At 41.0% G+C, this 22,418-nt stretch overlaps 1 protein-coding gene and 1 long non-coding RNA gene across 14 annotated transcripts in view; one reads left to right on the top strand and one right to left on the bottom strand.

Annotated features, from left to right (window-relative positions):
• Nucleotides 1-22,418, top strand: part of LOC140901512 (uncharacterized) — a 62,581-nt gene that overhangs the window by 18,584 nt on the left and 21,579 nt on the right. For 5 of the 10 annotated variants that reach the window (XR_012155872.2, XR_012155873.2, XR_012155877.2 and 2 more), the window contains 2 exons: nucleotides 1,552-2,913; nucleotides 12,079-14,857. This is a non-coding gene — a long non-coding RNA (uncharacterized LOC140901512). Of the gene's footprint in view, nucleotides 1-1,551; nucleotides 2,914-12,078; nucleotides 14,858-22,418 lie in introns of those variants that run through there. The other 5 variants (XR_012155880.2, XR_012155875.2, XR_012155879.2 and 2 more) reach the window with 5 other exon arrangements.
• LOC140901506 (C4b-binding protein alpha chain) overlaps nucleotides 19,310-22,418 on the bottom strand; it is a 33,566-nt gene continuing 30,457 nt past the window's right edge. For 3 of the 4 annotated variants that reach the window (XM_073320458.2, XM_073320457.2, XM_073320456.2), the window contains one exon: nucleotides 19,310-21,839. In XM_073320458.2, the coding sequence (XP_073176559.1) occupies nucleotides 21,784-21,839 (56 nt within the window). In that variant the 3' untranslated portion in view covers nucleotides 19,310-21,783. The remainder of the gene's footprint in view (nucleotides 21,840-22,418) is intronic. The other variant, XR_012155866.2, reaches the window with a different exon arrangement.

A 22,418-nucleotide genomic window follows, 5' to 3' on the forward strand; every position in this document is an offset into this window, starting at 1 on the left:
GTGTGTGTGTGTGTGTGTGCTGGTGTTTGCTTTTATCCCTGTAGTTCCCTAGCTGAGAGGCATTCAGCAAAGTTTATTGTCACGTCATTTGTAAAATATGTACTTGTTGCATTTGAAACTATTTGTTTAGCTGGAGGCCAAGCTAAATGACTGTACTAATTAACCTGATGTGAAAGAGGAAGAATTACAGCTGAAGTGCATGAAATAGCCTGTGCATTGCATATCTAGACATGTTTAATACATGAAAACAAACACAAGCCCAATACCCTCCTTTTAATATTAATCTAAAGTAGAGGTTCCCAAACTTTTCTTATTGCATACCCCCTTCCAGATCGACCAGCTGCCTACATACCTCCTTCCAGATCTACTAGTTGCCTGTGTTCCCTTACCTGTCTGACTACTGATACTTTGTGTTCTTCTTAACACTGCCTGTCTTGAGCCATCTGCCCATATTTCACTGTTGTGTACGAATAGAGTTATAGTGTGATGTATACAATTGAAAAAAAACAACCCTGACTAAGTTCTGAGGTCAGTTAAACTGGATAGTTGCTGGGCAACTGAACCCGCACTGTACGGTGATTGGAGGTGAGGGCTCTGTATGTCAGCGTCTCCATGTATCTGTGTTCTCATTGATACATCTTAAAGTCAATTAACTACCATATTTTATATAGTAAATTCCCACCGAGTTTTAAAGCTTTGTCTGAGTAGTCTATTAGAGAATACAATAAATAAAATAATTAATAAACCCACCATTATACAATTTCTCCATCGTACCTCCCGGAGTATATGTACCACAGTTTGGGAATCTAAAGCATTGGTTCCATGGAGGTAGAGAGCTGGTTGAAATATTCAACTGAGATGTCCAGTGTTTTTAAAGCTATAAAACTAATTAGGTCACCCTTAAGTCATAGAATCATAGAATATCAGGGTTGGAAGGGACCTCAGGAGGTCATCTAGTCCAACCCCCTGCTCAAAGCAGGGCCAGTCCCCAATCTTTACTCCAGATCCCTAAATGGCCCCCTCAAGGATTGAACTCACAACCTTGGGTTTAGCAGGCCAATGATCAAACTACTGAGCTATCCCTTTCCCCAAGTCAATGGGACTGTTAGCCAAGCATCCTTGAGACTATTCTATGTTGTTAGTCTTCTCTCTTAGCTAGGTGCCCCAAAAGACTCCCTTTATCTATTGCATACTGGATATTTCACTTTCTCAGCGCCGTAATTCTTCAGAAGTCCGCACAGTTTAGCGCCGTGGGGAGGACGGGTACCTCGGCCTGTGTCTATGCTACAAGTGCTACAGCAGCGCAGCTGATGCACTACCTACATCAACAAAGGGGGGGGGTGGTTTTGTTGGTCCGGGTAGTTAATCCTCCTCTCTGAGAGGGGATAGCTAAATATAGCTGCATCTACACTGGTGGTTAGAGTGCCCAAACTACTGCATGTGGGGCAAAATTTTTCACAGCCCTGAGTGTTGTAGCTCGGTCAATACAATATTTAAATATGGACCAGGCCTTAGAGTTTGTTGTAGGGCTCCTAACGCATTGTCTTCCAGATGAACCTGTCTCCAGCCCAATGGTTTCATCATTTCAGCTTGATGGTTATTGAAAGCTCTTTCCATCAGGTGGATGCTTGCAGCCCGTATTAAATTATTTGGTGTCCTCCGTCTGTTAGTAGGTAGGTATCCCTGTTACAAAAAACACCAACGTAATGGACAGTCTCAGCACAGGCCAAGGACTGCATGGATTGTGGAGACTGAATTAGCCATTTGTTCCCAGGTTAAAGTACGAGGTGGAGCAGGATGGGGGTTGCCCAGGCTGCGCCTGATTTGTGAGTAAAGTACTCAATCTTAAGTAGTTCTCATCAGCATAAAATAACTTTAGGAGTAAAAAAAGAAAAAATAGAATCACTCACAAGTGTTTTCCTAGTTTGGTGTTAACCTTGCTACCTGGCTCTTCAGTTTAAAAGTTATTTCTTTCTAGAGAAAGTGGTTGCAAGGTAAAAGTGTGAATTCCTAAACAAAGCAGTAGCTTTCACTTCATCTTTCTAGTGGTTTAATACGTTGTCATGACTTATGAACAGTGCATATAATTGTTGTGTTTCATAACCTGTTCTGGGTCTGTCTCAATTGAAGTGAAAAATTATGTAGTACAGCTTAGTTGTTGCAAAACATTTTACATGGTAATGTAATTTACATACATGATAGGAGTCCAGGAAGTCAGCATTGCCCGGTCTGTGTTGACACTTTTCATGACCTTACAAGACCTTGAGTGGAGAGAAGGAATAGGGAGTGGAGAAAGAGACGGTGAGTGGTTGTTTTGTCTTTTAAAGTAAAAAGTGGAGCCCCTTTACGAATAAACACAACTTGCAAAATCAAATAACCATTTTTAGATTGTTTCTTTAAACACCATCTGTTTGAGAAACGCTTATTTTAAATGTAGCCTGCAAGCTTCTTTTTTAACATCATCAGTGCTGATAAAGAGCTTGATACAATATCTCGGTGACAATGGGGACATTTCTTTCTTTTCATACTTATATGTTTAAAGCCAGATAATCTATCATGCTGGATATATTGCAGGAAAAGTATTGCACTTGAGCTGCCTAAGAGATCCAAGAGCTTAGTACCTTATACTTCTCTCTCTCTCTCTCTCTCTCTCCCTCTCTTCCCCCCCACTTCCTCCTCCAGGCGTTGCCTTAAGACCAGCTCATCAAGTATTCCCTCATCCCTAATAATGCCCAATGTCGTCTTTGCATGTGTTTGCCATGTCGTACTTGGACTGTAAATTAATCTGGGCAGTAAATATATGGGTTTAATTCTGATAGTTGAAGCCTTATATGGCAGCCTGGGATTGACTTTACCCTGCTAATGTGAGTTAAAAGCTAAGTTGCCATGTCTTCACTGCTGTTTTAACCTGAGGTAAGAACATACCTTTTTTTTGTACGTAGACACAGTGTGTGTAGTACAGCACCATTGAATTGCCGCTACCTTAGAAAATGGCATTCTGAATGCTGCACAGCATTGGTAGGATGACAAATTCTGGCCAGGGCATCAAGGCAAAATACCACTCTTATGAAAATTGCCATGGCATCTTCTCGTGTCCATGAGGACCAGACAGCTTCTCTTCTTAAAGGGCTTGTCTACACTTAAAATACTGCAATGGTGCTGCTGTAACACTTTAGTGAAGATGCTACCTACCCCGATGGGAAGACTTCTCCCATTGGTGTTGGTACTCCATCTCCCCCAGAGGCTGTAACTGTGTCAGTGAAGGAAACCCTCCTGCTGTCTACACTGGGAGTAAGGCGGATATAGTTGCGTTGCTCGGGGGTGTAGAAAATCCACACTCCGAAGCGATGTAGTTATACGAATGTAAGTTGCTAGTCTAGACCAAGCCAAACTTTCATATGAAAGACAGCTAATTGAATGGATCTCAATTTATTTACCTAAGAAGGAACATGGACTAAGTTGACTTTGGTAGGATTTGAACTTGTGATTCCAAGGAAATGAGATGTTTAAATCTTAATGCTTGGCCTCCTACATCATATCCTCCAATTTAGGAACCACTATCCATTAATGTAAATATATTATGCACAATTCTATTTTTATTAATTTATTTTTACACACAGGAAGATTTTTAATTTTTGTTTTGTCTTCAGTTTGTAATTTTCATATGCAAATGTCTCTAGTTGGGTTAAGAATGACCTCAACAGTGCATGCTTATCATTACCTTTGGCTCACTTGACGTGGTTTGGCTTGTGTTGAAGCTCAAGGCTGGAGACTTACAAGGAGGAAGAAGCCAAAACAAATATAAACACTTTTGAGGACTCTCTTTCTCTCCCTGTTCAGGTTATAAAATTGCTGTGTGTCTGATGAGCTTTCCCACTAGCATTAATCTCTGCAAGAGTGAATCAACAGGGGTTTTCTCCTTTCTTTTTTCTTTTTTGGTTGAGGGAAAAGAGGATGATTGAACGAGCTTTTGGTGAATGTAAAAGCAGTATATTCTTTCTTTGGATCAAACGTATTTTCTGACCTGACAGACAATCTGCAAAGAGGAGTTTATAGAAGTCGGAGGCACTTAAATATGATTAGCTGTTAACCTAAAATGTTTCATTAATTTGGATCCTTCACTGGAAAAGTTCGCTGGGCATCCTGTTGCATGTGCTTAACTACAAACACAGGGTTAGGCTTAAAGTTAAGCACATTAATAAATGTTCTGCTGGATTGAGACCTTAGTTTCTAATTCCTTCCCTCCATCATTTTTTCACCTGTAGGACTTAAACTTGATGGATCATCATTTTGTGCTGTAGAACAGAAGCATAAGCTACATATTTAAAAACCAGTAGTTTCTCCCTTTGATTTGAGGAATCACAGAATTGTTCTTTAATGTTGGAAAAAGGAGAAAATTAACAGGAAAAATTACAAACTTTCAATACAGATACAGAGAAAAAACCTTTATTTTCCGAGTGTTGTTGCCATTCATAATGATAAAATTTTAGAATTTGCCAACACTGACTCCAAATTTGCCAAGCATCTGAAAATTCAGTTAACTATACAGAGTATTGCCACATTACTGTTACTCCACTGCTCTGGGTTCTGTGAGGTTTGAATTCTTTCATTTTCATTACATGATCGTTGCTTTGTAAGATCAAAACCATGGGAGGCCGAACCCATTTTTACAAAACTTGACCAACATCTCAGATTTTCCATCCTCAGTTTTAAATGCCTGTAATTTTTCTTAGAGTATTTTTTTAAATGAACACTTCCCCGGACCCCCATACTCAATCTCCCCAACCTTTTTGGGGTCTTACAATGAGGGTGGCTTTTTAATATATTATTATAAATTTGTACTTATGATGAATTATGGAACAGTGTATTGGAGAAGAGTAGAGTGTAATGGGATAAGAAGAACATAAGAATGGCCATACTGGGTCAGATCAATGGTTCATCTAACCCAGTATCCTTTCTCTAACAATTGCCAGTGCCAGATGATTCATAGAGAATAAACAGAACTGGTCAGTTTTGTGTGATCCACCGTCTGTTGTCTAGTCCCAGCTTCTGGCAGTTGAAAGTTTAGGGACACCCAGAGCATGGGTTTGTGTCCTTGATCATCGTGACCATTGATGGACCTATCCTCCATGAATTTACCCAATTCTTTTTTGAACCCAGTTATACTTTTGGCCTTCACAACATCTGCTGGCAATGAGTTCCACAGGTTGACACTGTTTTGTGTGACGAAATACTTCCTCATGTTAATTCTAAATCTGCTGCCTATTAATTTCATCAGGTGACTTCTAGTTCTTGTGCTGTGCGAAGGGGTGAATAACACTTCTTTATTCACTTTGTTCATGCCATTTTGCCACTATCCTTGAAGCACAGCCATCAGTCCCATCAGTCCCACCAGTAATCCAGGATTTGGCCTGTTCTTCTGATGAGTCAGAGGCTCCGCAGAAGTCTCTGGGGCACTGAGGAGAGGTGGCCCCAGACAGAAGGCCTAGAAGGTCAGGGTTCTAACCTCCAACCAGACACAACTGGCCAAGGGCTTGATGGTATTCTGTGCCATAGGTTCCCCCCCACCAGTGGATCCATCTTACTGGCAATATTGGGGACTGTGGGAGTCCTAATCCAGACAACCAGGATCAGTGCATGATTCCTGCTTGCCATCACCCGGCCATACGCAACCAGCTCCATCAGCATATTCGGAGGAGGAAGGAGAGCCGGTTCCAATGGCTCTGGGAACAATCTTGTCATCAAATGAGCTGGTCACTCCTACTCCTTCTCTGCCAGAACAACACCAAGAACTCATGCACATGATAGTGGCAGAAATACAAATCTAGCTGGAGGAAATTCAGGATTCTTAGCACAGCTTACTAGACGTTCTTCAGCCCTCTGATCCCAGTCCAGTGGCACTCCCTATCAACGAGGCCATCATAGACCCATTGTGTTTTTGAGGGACATACCCTATATATATATATATATAGGGTATATATATATATACCCTATATATAGAGAGAGAGATATATAGAGCAGCTACTTGGAGCTCTTTGCGGACTTTCACAAGATATGACGCCCTGGTACAGTCATCAGCTGTGGATACGGCTATGGGGACAGCAGTACTGCAGTCAGCTGTCACTTCTGTGTCCCTGCACCCATCGCCTATCTGACTACTGCTTGTTAACTCCCACATGTGGAATTAACGTAGGGACCATCACTCAAAGAAGAAATGGAGGTTACTTACCTCTGACTGGAGGTTCTTCGAAATGTGTGGTCCCTATCTGTATTCCGCTACCCGCTTTCCATCTCCTCTGCTGCAGTTGGGAATGGGAAACTGGAGAGGCCTTGGCCCACACTGCCCTTAGTGCCCTGGGTGAGGAGGGCTAAGGCATGTGTCCCAGACAATGGACACTGCTTACAAGAAATTCCAGATGCAGGCACATGGTGCTCATGTGTATCTCACATGTGGAATACATATAGGGACAACACATCTTGAAGAACCCCAATTACAGGTTTGTAACTCCATATCTCTTTCTTGAGAGGTAACAGCTAATTTAGACCCCATATTTTGTATTTACAGTTGGGATTATTTTTCCAATGTATATTACTTTGCACTTATCAACATTGAATTTCATCTGCCATTTTGTCATCCGGTCGCTCAGTTTAGCGTTGTCCCTTTGTAACTCTTCGCAGTCAGCTTTGGACTTCGCTATCTTGAGTAATTTAGTATTGTTAACAGATTTTACCACTTCACTGTTTACCTCTTTTTCCAGATCATTTATGAATATGTTGAACAGCACTGGTCCCAATAGAGATTCTTGGGGGACCCAGCTATTTACCACTCTCCATTGTGAAAACTGACCATTTATTCCTACCCTTTGTTTCCTATCCTTTAACTGGTTACTGATCCATGAAATGACCTTCCTTCATATCCCATGGCTGCTTAGTTTGCTTAAGAACCTTTGATGAGGGACCTTGTCAAAGGCTTTCTGAAAATCCAAGTACACTATATCAAATGGATCACCCTTGTTCACATGCTTGTTGACTTCCTCAAAGAATTCTAATAGATTGGTGAGGCATGATTTCCCTTTACAAAAGCTGTATTGACTCTTTTCCAACATACTATATTTCTTTTATGTCTGGTAATTTTGTTTTTTTACTATAGTTTCAATCAATTTGCTTGGTACTGAAGTTAGGCTTCCTAGTTTGTAAGGATCACCTCTGGAGCCTGTATTTAAAACAGGTACCATATTAGCTATCCTCCGGGTACAGAGGCTGATTTAAGAGAGAGGTTATATACCACAGTTAGTAGTTCTGCAATTTCATATGTGAGTTCTTTCAGAACTCTTAGGTGAATACCATCTGGTCCTGGTGACTCATTAGTGTTAAATTTATCGATGTGTTGCAGACCATTTCTGTTGATACCTCAATCTGGGATAGTTTCTCAGATTTGTAATCTAAAAAGAATGGTTTGGGTTGGGGGATCACCCCTACATCCTCTGCTATGAAGACCACTGCAAAGAAATCATTTAGCTTCTTCACAACCGCTCTGTATTCCTTGAGTGCTGCTTTTTGTACCTTGATCATCCCATGGCCCCATTGACTGTTTGCCAGGTTCCCTGCTTCTGATGTACTTAATTTGTTTTCTGTTAGTTTTTGTGTCCATATCTAATTTCTCTTCACATTCTTTCTTGGCCTGCCTTATTATTCTTTTTACACTTAACTTGTCAGAGTTTTATGCTTCTTTCTGTTTTCCTCACTAGGATTCGACTTCCAATGTTTTTAAAATGCCTCTTTGCTTCTACCTGCATCTTTTACTGTGCTGATTAGCCATGGTGGCATTTTTTGGTCTCTTACTGTTTTTTTTTTTTAATTTGGGGTATACATTTAGTTTGAGCCTCTATTGTGATGTTTTTAAATACTCTCCCTGCAGTTTGCAGGCATTTCACCCAGGTGACTGTTCCTTTTAATTTCCTTTTAACTGGCTTTCACATTTTTGTATAGTTCCCCTTTTTGAAGTTAAATGCTCCTGTGATGGGTTTCTTTGGCATTTTTTCCCCTACAGGGATATTAAATTGATTTACATTATGGTTGCTATATTCACCTCTTGGACCAGATCTTGCATTCCCAGTAGGACTAAATCAGGAGTGGCTGCTCCCCTTCTGGGTTCCAGGACAAGCTGCTCTAAAAAACCATCATTTAATATGTCTAGAAATTTTATCTCTGCATCCCTTCCTGAAGTGATATGTACCCAGTCAATATGGGGATAGTTAAAATCCCCCATTTTTATTGCGTTTTCTGCCTTTGTAGCCTCTTTGATCTCTCTGAGCTTTTCACAGTTACTGTCACCATCCTGGTCAGGTGGTCAGCAGTATATTTCAACTGCTATACTTGTATCGTTCAGGTGTACATTTCTGTCCATAGAGAGTGTCTGGTTTGATTCATTTAAAATTTTTACTTTATTTGACACTATGCTTTCTTTCACATTTCGTGCCACTCCTTCACTAGTCTGACCTAGTCTGTTATTCCTATGTATAATGTATTTTTGTATATTTGTTCTTAATTTCGGCATCCCATCACCTAATTCCCATTGGGCACCCAGTTACATTAACTTTCTATGGGAGTCGCATGCCAATGCCCTTAAGAGTTTTTGAAAATCCCATTCTGGGTGATTGACAGAAATAAAACGGAGACAAAAGAATCAAAGGCAATACAGTCAGATAAAAACCAGTGCCAGAATTAAAATCTGTCTTTTCCAGATCTGTCTTTCAGCTTGCTATGAAAATTAGGTTAGGAATTTATTTTCTTTGCATGAAGGACCAGGCCTGCACATGTTATTACTGACTTCCATTGAAACAATACAGATAATCAGTTAGAAAAGGATTAAGTAAAAGTGAAAGCAGGTGCAGAAGGCAGGCATAGACATGGGGTAAATACCTGACAAGAATGAGTGATCCATTGTAGCTATGGGACACCTTTTACCACAGGAAAGGAGATTATATATGCTTTCCTTTGTGGGTGACCCTGACGCCTGACTCATGGTTTGACCTCTGGCCTGTCCCAGACTCTGACCCTCTGGGACCCAACTCAGCCTAACTCCTGCTCTGACCACTAGATCTGACCACCCATGACCCAGTTCTAACAGCTCACTTCTGCATCTACTCTGCTACAAAATACCACACTCTCTCCTAGAAACCAGGATTCGGGGGGGGCATGTTTCCAGCCCCTTACAGAATTGGACATGTAACTGGCTGGGTTCTCTCAAATCCAAGAGCTCCAGCTGCCCAAAACATCAGCCGTTTTGTGTCTCTCTTAAAATCAGCCTGCAGGTTTGGCTTCTCATTTGGGCAATCCAAATGGCTTGTTGTGACACATCTGTATTCAAGAGCTTGCTGGACAGAACTGCCTTTTCAGGGCAGTTTTCCCACAAGTGCATATTTCTATGTGGTAGGTGGCTGGTATACACAGGAACAAACAACTGCTTTGAGTCAACTTCCTTATCTGTTAGAGTTCCGATTCCATTGAAGTCAGTGGGAGCTTTGGGTGTGTAAGGAGAGTCAATCTGAACCCATGATTAACTCTGTGACAGATCATTCTTCTTACAGTCTGTCTGATATGTAATATATATATGTATTGCTTTTATTTTATCACAAAGTGTGCAGATGGATTTATGCACTTTTAAATAGCATATTCTCTAATTTGAAGAAAATAAAAGGAACCCCCATCATTTTACATGTAAATCTGGGGCTAATCTGTTGTTTTTGATCTGCAGCCAACTATCCTGTTACATACTGGGTAATATTCCCATCAACTGCATGCTATATATTACGAGCATCAACCATGTACAGTACACTTTTCAACTAAATTTTAAACTTTAAAGTTCAAAAAATAAAATAAAATAAAAATTACAAAACAATGAATGTCTTACCTACCGTATTCTCTAGCCTGATCAGACTTTTAGAAAAGGTGAAAATAGTCAACATTTCTGCTATGTTGCTCTCCTTTTAAAAAAAAGAAAGGTAAAGGTTTGTTTGCAAAGCAATACATTGAATCTGACTTGTGTTTAAGAATTGAATTCGTTCCACAACAAGGAATACTGTTGTAAAACTTGTGGAAGTGGGAGAGAGGAGAGAATGCATATCTGCCGAATGGAAAGGAACTCTGGGTAAACTCTGCTGATCTTTGCTTTAATAACTGAACCTTTAACTTGAAGAAAACATGGGTAAAAACCCCATTGGTTTCAGTGTGTTACAAAAAAGGAGAGTGAGAAACATCAGTGTGTCCTTCTGTTGCTCTGGAGTTTTTCACAAACAGTGGTTGAACAGTAAAAAAAATTGTATTTTATTTTTGTTTAAGATTCAGCAGAGAGGTAATGTTTTGTTTTCTGTTTTTAAAGCGAAGTAAATGTCAGAGACTCAGCTTTTTTTTTTTTTCATTTCAATAGCGTTCAAGTCCTTTTATCAAGAAACCTCTGCAAGAATTAAAGACTGTGATTAGATTAAATAGGAAGTTACTATGCTGGTATTGCAACAAATTTCTTTTGTTTTTGTTTTCAAAAATATCAGACGAATTTAAAGCAATACCTTGGTTTAATTGCTGAGATTTTTACATGTCAGAACCAAACTGCTACTATTTGGAATAAGAAAAACCGTGAAAGGGTTTTTCAAGTCAAGTCTCTGGGGACAATTTAATAAACTGAAAAAGGAGTATTAATTGAAAGACGTGATAATTATCTGAAAGTAATGCAAATTGTGTGTAATGTACAGTAGAAACTCACTAATTGTGAGGCCTGTTGTGGATCATTGAATTTTGTGAATTAGCTAATAAGTGAATTTTATATAAAAAGAAAATCAAACATTCTATATTCACAGAATTTATATTTTCCTTCATTTGTTTTGACAAGTATGGGTTTGAGGTTTTTAAAAAAAGTTGTCTGTATATCATGAATTTAGTTACAAATAAATTGTAGTACCTCATGGTCTATTATATTGTGTATATATATATTTTTTGGTTCTTGAAGAAATATAGTACTCGTAGCCATTTATCTTCAAAGGTGCTGTTCCTTGCAATATAAAATAGTCAATCAATTCTAAAGGTAGATGTTCTTAAAGGCAATCCATGTTCCCTCTGTAGAGGTAGCGATTGAGTGTTTTGATTTTAATTCTTTATAAGAATTTTTAGCACAAATGAATATGTACTTTGCTGTAATTTGTAAAAGCAGAAGTGTTAGTAAGATGAGCCCTTATTAAAGATCTACTCTAACTCCCTACTGAAGGCCATGTGCCTCTTCCCTTTGATTTCAGTGCGTGTGTGACTGGGCCTGTAAAATGCTATATTTACTTCTCAGTAAATGTTCAATAGCAGAGTGAGACTATTGGACAAAATTTTCAAATGTGGTTAAAAGTTTGGTTTAGTTAGGTTCCTCAGTGGCTTAGGCTTCTAAGTCACTTATGCATAAGGCTGCGATTTAGTCCCGGAATCCAGTGCCGGCTGGGAGCTGCAGGGTTCCCTGCCGCCTGTGGAGGCAGGGAACTGCAGGCAGCAGGTGGACCCCTATAGCTCCTGGGCAGCAACGGGGACCCCCACAGCTACTGGCCACAACGGGCTGCAGAGGGAACCCCTGCTGCTCAGAGCCACCAGCGAAGGGGGATCCTAGAGCTCCGACCCCCCACGGATATTTTTAGTAAAAGTCAGGGACGGGTCATGGGCTTCTGTGAATTTTTATTATTGCCCTTGACCTGTCCATGACTTTTACTAAAAATATCTGTGACAAAATCTTAGCCTTACTTATGCACTTTGAAAATTAAACACACAAATTAGCGGCCTGATTTTCAGAGGCACTAATGTAGTCAAATTGAAGTCAATGGGCTCTGTGGGTGTTCAGTACCTCTGAAAATCTGGCAATTAATATTGGTGCCTAAATATGGAGTCATAAGGCCTGGATTTTCACAAGTATCTAGTGATTCTAGGTGCCTAAATTTTGGTGCCCAAGGGAGATGCTGTACATTCAGTTCTAAATGTTAAAATTACTGGTTTTACGGCACTTCCTGCAGTGATCATTGTGCTTTTTTTTTTTTTTTTTTTAATCCACAGATGATGGTTACTGTACTGCATGATGCTAGCCACAACTGTGGATTCTGGAAGAGGAGGGTGACGAGCAGAGGTAATTTCCAGGGAAGGAAAGGAAGAAAAACAATCTGCAGAGAAAGATACGACACAATCCTGTGGCTGGAGGTTGAAGCTAGACTGGAAATTCCGAATGGAAATAAGGTGTACATTTTTAACAGTGAGAATAGTTAACCATTGGAACCACTTACTAAGGGTTGTGGTGGATTCTTCATCACTGGCCATTTTTAAAATTAAGGTGGGATGTTTTTCTAAAAGATGCTCTAGGAATTATTTTGAGGAAGTTCTATGGTCAGTGTTATACTGGAGGGCAGAATAGATGATTACACTGATCCCTTCTGGTCTTGGAATCTATGAATGGACAGAAAAAGTTTCAACTCCACCCAATAATTTTCTTGATTAGGGGGAAAACAAAAAAGTGCATGACTAAAAATGTTTGTATTCAGGGAATTGTGTCAAACTGACTCTGATAGCCATCTTTAGTATGAGCCAAGGTAGAACCAAGCTCAGGAATAATAGTCCTAAATTATTTATACTATCTTGCCTGGTCCTGATTTTGGAGGGACAGGCTTATAATTACCCAGGTTCGCTTTGCTAATCCTTTTTAAATAATGGCACAGCATTAGCTACTTCCAGTCTTCTAAAACTTCTCCTGTGTTCAAAAACTTATTGAAAATCAGTATTAATGGTCCAGTGAGCCTCTCAGCCAGCTCTTTAAAAACTCTCGGATGCAAGTTATCTTGAACTGCTGATTCAAAAATGTCTAACTTTAGTAGTTGCTACTTATCATCCTTATATGATACTAATGGAATGGAAAGAGTGTCATCATATGAGACTGTTATGGTTTTTCCCCCCCTAAATACAGAACAGAAATATTTATTGAACACTTATGCTTTTCCTGCCTTATTATTGACAATTCTATCATTTCCATCTAGTAATGGACCAGTACCTTTGTTAGAATTTAAAAGTATATTAGGAACAAAAAAGAATCCTATCTTATTGTCCTTACATCTGCTGGTAATAGACTACTCCTGGGGGAATTCAGCACCAAAAAATTTTAAAAATTCTGCACAGAATATTTTAAAATTGCGCAGATTTTATTTGTCAAAATAACACCACAGAATCATACCAGTTTCAATTATTTTGGTAATTTATTTCAAAATACCTCTGTTTCTCTGCCCCCCTCCCCCACAGAAGCCTGCCAGGGGGCCAGACATCCACAACCCCTCCCGCCAGAGCCCAGCTGTGGGGACATCTACAACCACCCCCCCGGCCAATACACCCAAACTCCCTCCCCCCAGAGGCCAGATGTGGGGCCCCCCTTGTCCAGGTACCCACACCCCCACCCCACAGAGCCCAGTCACAGGGCCACCCCTAGCCCAGACACCTGCCCCCATACCCTTCAGAGCCCAGGGATCCAGAGGGAGAAATAGCCTGATGCTTGGTCCCAGGCTTGTGTAGAGTTTCCTGTGCGCTGCCATCTCCTTCTCTCAGAGCGCGAGGGGAACTGTGGCCGCCGGGTACTCTCAGCTCCTCTTCCCCCTCCTCCTGGCAGTGTCTTCTATGTGTGAGCTGGGCTCTGCCAGGTCCAGTGGCCCGTAGTGGTGGCGAGCAGCACTGCAGCCCATTTCTGTGCAAAAGCCAAGGGGAAAGCTGGTTCTGAGAGATTTCCTGTTTGCAGGTGACGCAGCCTTGGTTGCCCACAGTGAATCTTCCCTGAAAAATCTCTTCGGTAGATTTTCTGTGTTATGCAAGAGCTTCAGCTTAACCATTAGTTTCAAGAAGACTGATCAGTGACGATGAGATGGTCGAGTTCTGGATCCTGACACAGGGAAGAAAGGAGAGCAGCAGAATACGGACCCTGGACTTCAGAAAAGCAGATTTTTGACTCCCTCAGGGAACTGATGGGCAGGATCCCCCGGGAGAATAACATGAGGGGGGAAAGGAGTCCAGGAGAGCTGGCTGTCTTTTAAAGAATCCTTATTGAGGTTACAGGGACAAACCATCCCGATGTGTTGAAAGAATAGTAAATATGGCAGGTGACCAGCTTGGCTTAACAGTGAAATCCTTGCTGATCTTAAACACAAAAAAGAAGCTTACAAAAAGTGGAAGATTGGACAAATGACCAGGGAAGAGTATAAAAATATTGGTTGGGCATGCAGGAGTGAAATCCGGAAGGCCAAATCACACCTGGAGGTGCAGCTAGCAAGAGATGTTAAGAGTAACAAGAAGGGTTTCTTCAGGTATGTTAGCAACAAGAAGAAAGTCAAGGAAAGTGTGGGCCCCTTACTGAATGAGGGAGGCAACCTAGTGACAGAGGATGTGGAAAAAGCTAATAATGTACTCAATGCTTTTTTTGCCTCTGTCGTCACCAACAAAGTCAGCTCCCAGACTGCTGCATTGGGCAGCACAGCATGGGGAGGAGGTGACCAGCCCTCTGTGAAGAAAGAAGTGGTTCGGGACTATTTAGAAAAGCTGGACGAGTACAAGTCCATGGGGCCAGATGCGCTGCATCAGAGAGTGCTAAAGGAGTTGGCGGATGTGATTGCAGAGCCATTGGCCATGATCTTTGAAAACTCATGGCGATCGGGGGAGGTCCCAGACGACTGGAAAAAGGCTAATGTAGTGCCCATCTTTAAAAAAGGGAAGGAGGAGGATCCTGGGAACTACAGGCCAGTCAGCCTCACCTCAGTCCCTGGAAAAATCATGGAGCAGGTCCTCAAGGAATCAATTCTGAAGCACTTAGAGGAGAGGAAAGTGATCAGGAACAGTCAGCATGGATTCACCAAGGGCAAGTCGTGCCTGACTAATCTAATTGCCTTCTATGACGAGATAACTGGCTCTGTGGATGAGGGGAAAGCGGTGGACGTGTTGTTCCTTGACTTTAGCAAAGCTTTTGACACGGTCTCCCACAGTATTCTTGCCAGTAAGTTAAAGAAGTATGGGCTGGATGAATGGACTACAAGGTGGATAGAAAGCTGGCTAGATTGTCGGGCTCAACGGGTAGCGATCAATGGCTCCATGTCTAGTTGGCAGCCGGTATCAAGTGGAGTGCCCCAAGGGTCAGTCCGGGGCTGGTTTTGTTCAATGATCTGGAGGATGGTGTGTCTTGCACCCTCAGCAAGTTTGCAGATGACACTAAACTGGGAGGAAAGGTAGATACGCTGGAGGGTAGGGATAGGATACAGAGGGCCCTAGACCAATTAGAGGATTGGGCCAAAAGAAATCTGATGAGGTTCAACAAAGACAAGTACAGAGTCCTGCACTTAGGATGGAAGAATCCCTTGCACCACTACAGACTAGGGACCGAATGGCTCGGCAGCAGTTCTGCAGAAAAGGACCTAGGGGTTACAGTGGACGAGAAGCTGGATATGAGTCAGCAGTGTGCCCTTGTTGCCAAGAAGGCCAATGGCATTTTGGGATGTATAAGTAGGGGCATTGCCAGCAGATCGAGGGATGTGATCGTTCCCCTCTATTCGACATTGGTGAGGCCTCATCTGGAGTACTGTGTCCAGTTTTGGGCCCGACGCTACAAGAAGGATGTGGAAAAATTGGAAAGCGTCCAGCAGAGGGCAACAAAAATGATTAGGGGACTGGAACACATGACTTAGGAGGAGAGGCTGGGGGAACTGGGATTGTTTAGTCTGCGGAAGAGAAGAATGAGGGAGGATTTGACAGCTGCTTTCAACTGCCTGAAAGGGGGTTCCAAAGAGGATGGATCTAGACTGTTCTCAGTGGTAGCGGATGACAGAACGAGGAGCAGTGGTCTCAAGTTGCAGTGGGGGAGGTTTAGGTTGGATATTAGGAAAATCTTTTTCACTAGGAGGGTGGTGAAACACTGGAATGCGTTACCTAGGGAGGTGGTGAAATCTCCTTCCTTAGAAGTTTTTAAGGTCAGGCTTGACAAAGCCCTGGCAGGGATGATTTAGTTGGGGATTGGTCCTGCTTTGAGCAGGGGGTTGGACTAGATGACCTCCTGAGGTCCCTTGCAACCCTGATATTCTATGACTCTGTGATCGTATACCGAAGGGTGGAAGAACCAATGCCTGACATAACTCTGGAGGGTAAATCTCATGGCATCGTAAACAGCTTTTGCTACGATTGGCAGGAATCTTGACCCTCAGACTGAACCAACAGGATTGGAAAAGCAGCTAAGAATTTTGGGGTATTCGAGAAATGTGCATGGAATAACAGCAAACGGTTGACTGAGGTGAAAATCTACGAGACTCGTATGCTGTCAGAAATGTGGGCTACATGTGGTAGGCACAACAGGAGACTGAATAGCTTCCACATGAGATGCCTACACAAGATCCTGGAAATTAAGTAGGAAGACAAAATACCAAACGCAGAGGTGCTGGAGTGTGCAGGACTGACACATTTACAGACCACTATCAAGAAGAGGAGGTTGAAATGGCTCGGTCATGTTGGAAGAATGGGAGGAGACCATATCCCCAAGAATATTTTGTAAAGCAAGTTTTGAGATGGCTCGAGAAAATGGTCGCTTTTTATGGTGGTACCACAATGTGTGCAATAATAATATGAAGTCGTTCAACATCAATGTAGAAGGCTGGGAGAAGTGAGCAGAATCCTGTCCAATCTGGAGGGACTATCCAGCAATGGGTGCAGCTCATCATGAAGCGGCTTTGACCCAGAGGATGAAAGCAAAGTGAGAAAGAAGGAAGTGTGCTGTAATCTTGGACTCCAACTCAGACAACCTATGGATCTGAAATTTATAACAAGCTGTGTCACTTTCGCATTGGACTTGGCAGGCACATGACTAGACCTCTTACGTGTACACCATGATCCAGTGGATCAACGGTTGCCTATGGTAGAACACTGTTCAGATCCATCCACACTGACCTATCAAATGCTACAATAAATCCTTTTAGTTGGAAGGGTCTTCAGTTTAAACAGTTACAAACCTGGTTTAAAGATAGGAGCCTACCCACACTGGGCTAATGATCCTTACATGCTGTTTTGCTTTTTTCAGTTTCCAGGTTAAGCAGGGGCTCAGTAATAGAAGAGTCTTTAATGCTGTCCTATTGGTGAACCTACATTTTGAGACAGTGACCATTTTAGCAAAATAAATAAATAAATAAATAAAATTATAACTAAATGGAAGACACCATCTTAACTAAAAAAAATTAAGGACAAAGAGTGATTAGTACTAGGATACTTTCAGTGCTCTAAAATGAAACAATAATCCTGTAACAACATTTTTTTTTTTTAGATACTTTAAAGAAGGCTGTTTTTCTGTCTTAGATGGTGGCCATGCAAAGAGATGTCTTCTTCTGGAAGCTGGTTTCACATGGTGGCTTAGATTTTCCCATCTTTGTATCTAGCACCATTTGAAATCAGTGTTCTAGGAGTAAGAATTACAACATGGGAAAAGAAGATCCAAGAAGCAGCTTGCTAACTTCATCAAATGGGTCAACTCTTCAGGTTAGTTTTAGACTGAGTGGCAAGTTTTGAAGCATCCCTTGTGTGTCAGTTTAGTTAGCTATTGGATTTTTAACAGTCACATTTAGGGTTGTTGCAAGGAAGAACTTCTCTGGAATGTATTTTTACCCAAGTAAGGATGAGCATAATGGGTGGGATCCACAAAGGTACTTACTGATTTCAATAGGAGTTAAGTGCTTTAGTTACCTTTGTGGATCCTCATCCTTCAAAGTGTCCACAGTGAAAACACTTATCAGGTTGTGTGAAGACTGATTAGTACTGTATCTAGATAAGCAATATGGGAAGCTTAAGTGACTGGTATGATGGTTAATTTCATATATCCATTAGTGCCGTAATAAATCATGGTATTTTAGCACCTGCTTTTCAGTAGTGATAAAGTCAACGGGAGCTGCAGGTGCTTATCTGGAACTGTAGGTACTCAGCACCTCTGAAATTCTGACCCCTTCTCTTTCCAGTAGGTGGTGGAAGCTCGTGTACTGAGTATCAGGCTATTTTCTTGAGAAAGATGTTACCGTTTAAAAAACAAAACATCAAGGATTACTTATTTCCAGTAGCTCCTGTTACAAGTAAAGCCATAACCCTCCCATATTTAATGCAGACCACTGAAGATACTGAGGTCTACGGTAGGCAAGTTTCTTCAAACTGACTACGTTTCAGAGGCTTTTGTGGCTTATCCAGAAGCATCCAGTCAGACCATTGGTACAGCAGTCTTTTTTTTCAAACAGACCCGTGGCTGTGACCTAGAGGACTCCCCTCCTTTCAGCTGGGAAAACATCTCTTACACAGGCTGACCGATCTCTCTTGGTGTTCAGAGTTTGTTTTTGTCTAGCACCATTTGAAATCGGTTATGATGTAGGGGGAAAAGCAACACTAATGGAAACTCTTTTTCCCCTCTCCACAAGCACCTATATTCACATCACGGAGGTCCCAGAATGCTTTCAGCAAAAGTGTCATCTTGCACCGTAAGTGTGTGTATTAATGTCATACTTGTGCTTGTATTCTGTTGAACTGGTAGGAATAGTTTCAATGAAGGGTTCTCTGTTTTGGGTCACACATAGGGTAGTGCAGATTCTTCCTATTCAGTGGACAAGGAGGTGCAGGGGGGTGAGTGGGGGTGTGTATACACACACATATATAAAAAAACCACCCTCCCCCACCTTCTTGGTGACTTACATTCAGCAAGCCAGTAAAACAGCTATTTGTCTTTCAACTGTGGGTGACCTACTTTGATTTAATTTTTCTTTTAAATCAAGATAGTATTGGCCTCTGGCTCATGTAAAGACTGACAGGTGCAAGCATGGTTTATTTTCACTCCTCCAGTCCAGTTTCCATCATCTTTAGTAACTGACAGTTAAATTTATATCTGAATACAACTCCCCTGATAGATTAATACTTGCAATAACTTGTGTTTAAATTGAATATTTCAAATGAAGTTAAAATTGAATATTACTTCATGCAGTTTTAATTTATCTACTGGATGGTGATACGTTGCATCCCTGTAAGTCTAAAGTGAGCATAGTATAAAATATGTATGGGAGTAGAGCTATGCAAGTAACTCATTTTTTGATTTATGACAACCCAAAATAGTATTTTTTTCCCCAACACGATGATTGATGAACTGGATCAAACACTTTTAAAAGTAAAATTGAAATGGCAAAATCTGAAATAAGTCAGACTAGTAGTCACATAGCATGCTGCTTATTAAAAATCAAAGGAGAATGAGTGACAAACACTTCACTTAAAAATCATCACTTTATTAAGAATACAAGACAAATCCTTCTTGTGTTCATAAACTGAACATTAATCGTACTAAATAAGGAATATGGTTAAAATCACACTGTAGCATTTTACAATTGCCTTCCATTTTAAATAGCTCCCCCTCCACCCCCTTAATGCTGAAAGGCACTATATAACAATCCAATGATTGATATAATAGGCATTATGAGCAATTCCTGGAATTAACAATTTTACCCCCAGTCTAACAATGTTTTCTTATACACATTGTGAATAGTCCCACTATGTAAGTCTTTGCAGGACCAGGGTCCTAGCTGTTAAAGCTATTTTGATACTGTAATTAAAGCCTAAACCCCAGAACGGTGTTTCAACCAGGAAAAGCGAGATGGTTCTCAGCTCATCTGTGGGGCCCTATCAGGTAAGCAAGATCAAGGCCCTATAGATGAGCTTGCACAAAATGACTAGAGGACAGGGAAGAGGGGACAGATTTTCCTTCCAACTTTTAGCCCAGTGAATAGGGTACTCACTTGGGAGACCCATGGTTCAAGTCCCCCTTCCACCTGAGGAAGAGAAGGGATTTGAACAGGGATCTGCCACTGCTCAGTGAGTGCCCTAGCCATGTGGTAGGAGTCTTTCAGTATCTCTTGTTGAAACCTGTTGCACTGTGAATAATTTTAAGAGTCACTGGAGCAGATGCCTCTCTCTTAAGTGCATGCTCCCTTTTGCTGGACCAATGTAGAAGCTGTTGTATGATGGATAAATGTTGACTGAGCGGATGCAAGCTTGAGCAACACCCCAGGCTTCTTGCAAAAACAGTGTAGGTACTTTACACCCCAGGATTCACAGCAGGGAGGTACCAATCTCAGAGAGGGGTAGAGCTTAGCACATATGCCTTGGCTTTGTACCACCTATTGGCTACCTTTTGCAAGGAGCATCTTAAAAACATGCTGGTTTTTGTGAATCCCATGCTCTGGCTTCTGATTCTCCCAATTCATTGCACAGCCAGCCTAGACTTTGTGAATTCCAGTGATTTTTCTGGACACCAAGAAGTTTTTGAGAATCTAGCCCTTCCTTGTTAAGCATACCCCACAGAATATTACTGTTTGATAGTGTGCTAGGGGATCAAAATTATTCAAACAAATGTTTCTGATCAGAAATGCTAAAAGTACTAATACAAATATATACATCCATATCACACAGAACAATGAATAGCTGAAATAAAAACAGACTTAAATTGCATCCACTTCCTTCTGTGGGAAAGTGAACCTGTAACAGAACTGCCTAGATGGTCTGTGGTAAAAGAAAGAGGAATAGTTTATTAGCTTTGCCACACATGGCTATGAGATAAACAGATCATGACAGTTTTCATAATGATACACATTTCGAGTTATAGCTGCTGAGTTCAATCCAAGCTTCAATTCAGAGCCCACCATATGGGAAAGTATATGATTTCAGATATGCACGAAGACCCCCAACTCCAGTAGGAAACCCCCTATCCAAGATCCCTAATGTAATAATTTTTTTGAGCTGTTTCAGCTGACAAGTGTTTGCTTGTCCTTCAGCAAGGGGGGAAAAAAGTCTGTCCTCATCCAACTTCCACCTCAAGATTGTCTTTATATTGCAATTAAGAGTGTATGTGCCTGCACTTTGTACAGTTGTGTGCATCTTCCATCACTTCCAGTGGGAAACCTTCATTATCTAGCAAGTCTGAGGCGCAAGAAGTGTTTCTGATGTGGTCACTCTCTTGATTCCCCATTCAAGGCGGTCCTTTGCAATCTTAACTGGGACAGAATTACTACCCAGACTCCCCCTGTTGCCCACCAAGACCAATTAATTGCCTTAAGAGGAAGGTTACAAAAACCTGGTTTAGATGCACAGTATATCCAAAAGCAGTGGACAGCAAGAGAAGTAGTTTAGTTTCATATTTAGTACTTGCAAATATAAAGGGAATGATGTGCAAAACTTAAGTTATGAAAATTAAACTAGGCACCATATCTTTCAGTAGGTAGTCACCTTCCTAAAATAGAGGTACTTAAATTTAAACAATATGGCCACTAATGCAACATAAATCATATCAAGAACTTACCACGCACTCTCTCATTGCCTAGTCTCTTCTGGAAGCAGGATGCTGCAAGGCAGAGAAAGAAGGCAGCTGGCATAATGCCCTGAATGCAGAGTTTTAGTATTCCAGGCTGCTGTGAAAAGGCTATGGGCACAAAACTTTGTATAAGTTAATTTCACACAGACAAGTGAGCTAAAAGGGATGGTACTGGTATACATTCTGGCTTTGTGCCTTAGTAAAGATGCGGTACATGTCTACAGCAGTCAATCACAAAAGGAGAAGAAAAATCTAAGATGAAAGCATCTTCAATTCTGGTGAAAGTAGGTGCTAAATATTCCACTACAGAAATATAGTGCAAATGCAGTCCTTTTTCCATCTGTGAAAGAATTCTTTCAGCACTGCTCCTTCCCCTCCAATCAATCAAGTTTTACACGAGGTGTATTCAGCAGTAGGTGAAGTGGAGACATGTTTCCTGCAAAAACAAGAATTAGAATTTTTATTTTTCATATAATCTCATTTGTTTTAATTGGTAATTTAGCATATTTCTTCCTGTTAACAAAACTGGCAATATTTTCCAAGTCATCTTTTCTATTACTTCAGAGACATACTGGCTGCAGGTACACTTATAAAAAGTTAAAATGCAAATAGGCTCCTATGACATTGGGGTGTTTTTTTTTTTTAAACTAAAGCAGTTATCAAGCTGTTAACATCCTGCATTTCTGCTCTCCTGAAATGCTTGTTATATATGGATTATTTTGGTTGAAGAGATTGTCACAATGTTGGTAACAACAAAACACTAACGCTGTTTATTTTACAATTAGCTAGGAATCCCATGCTCCTGAGAAGTCACTTCCTTAAGCATATTTAGGACTGTTGGAGACATGTGAACCAGTCGCATAAATTAAGAACCAAAAGCTGCATGGCTGTAAGGGATGTAATTTGTAGTCCAGACTATCCAACTTGAAACTAGATACCTAAAATTTATCAGTTACAATACAGAAAAGAGTTTAACCTTAATTTTTTTTTAACTGAATATCCTTCTAATAAACCT

The sequence above is a fragment of the Lepidochelys kempii genome, chromosome 21, assembly GCF_965140285.1.
Source record: "Lepidochelys kempii isolate rLepKem1 chromosome 21, rLepKem1.hap1, whole genome shotgun sequence".
NCBI lineage: Eukaryota > Metazoa > Chordata > Testudines > Cheloniidae > Lepidochelys > Lepidochelys kempii.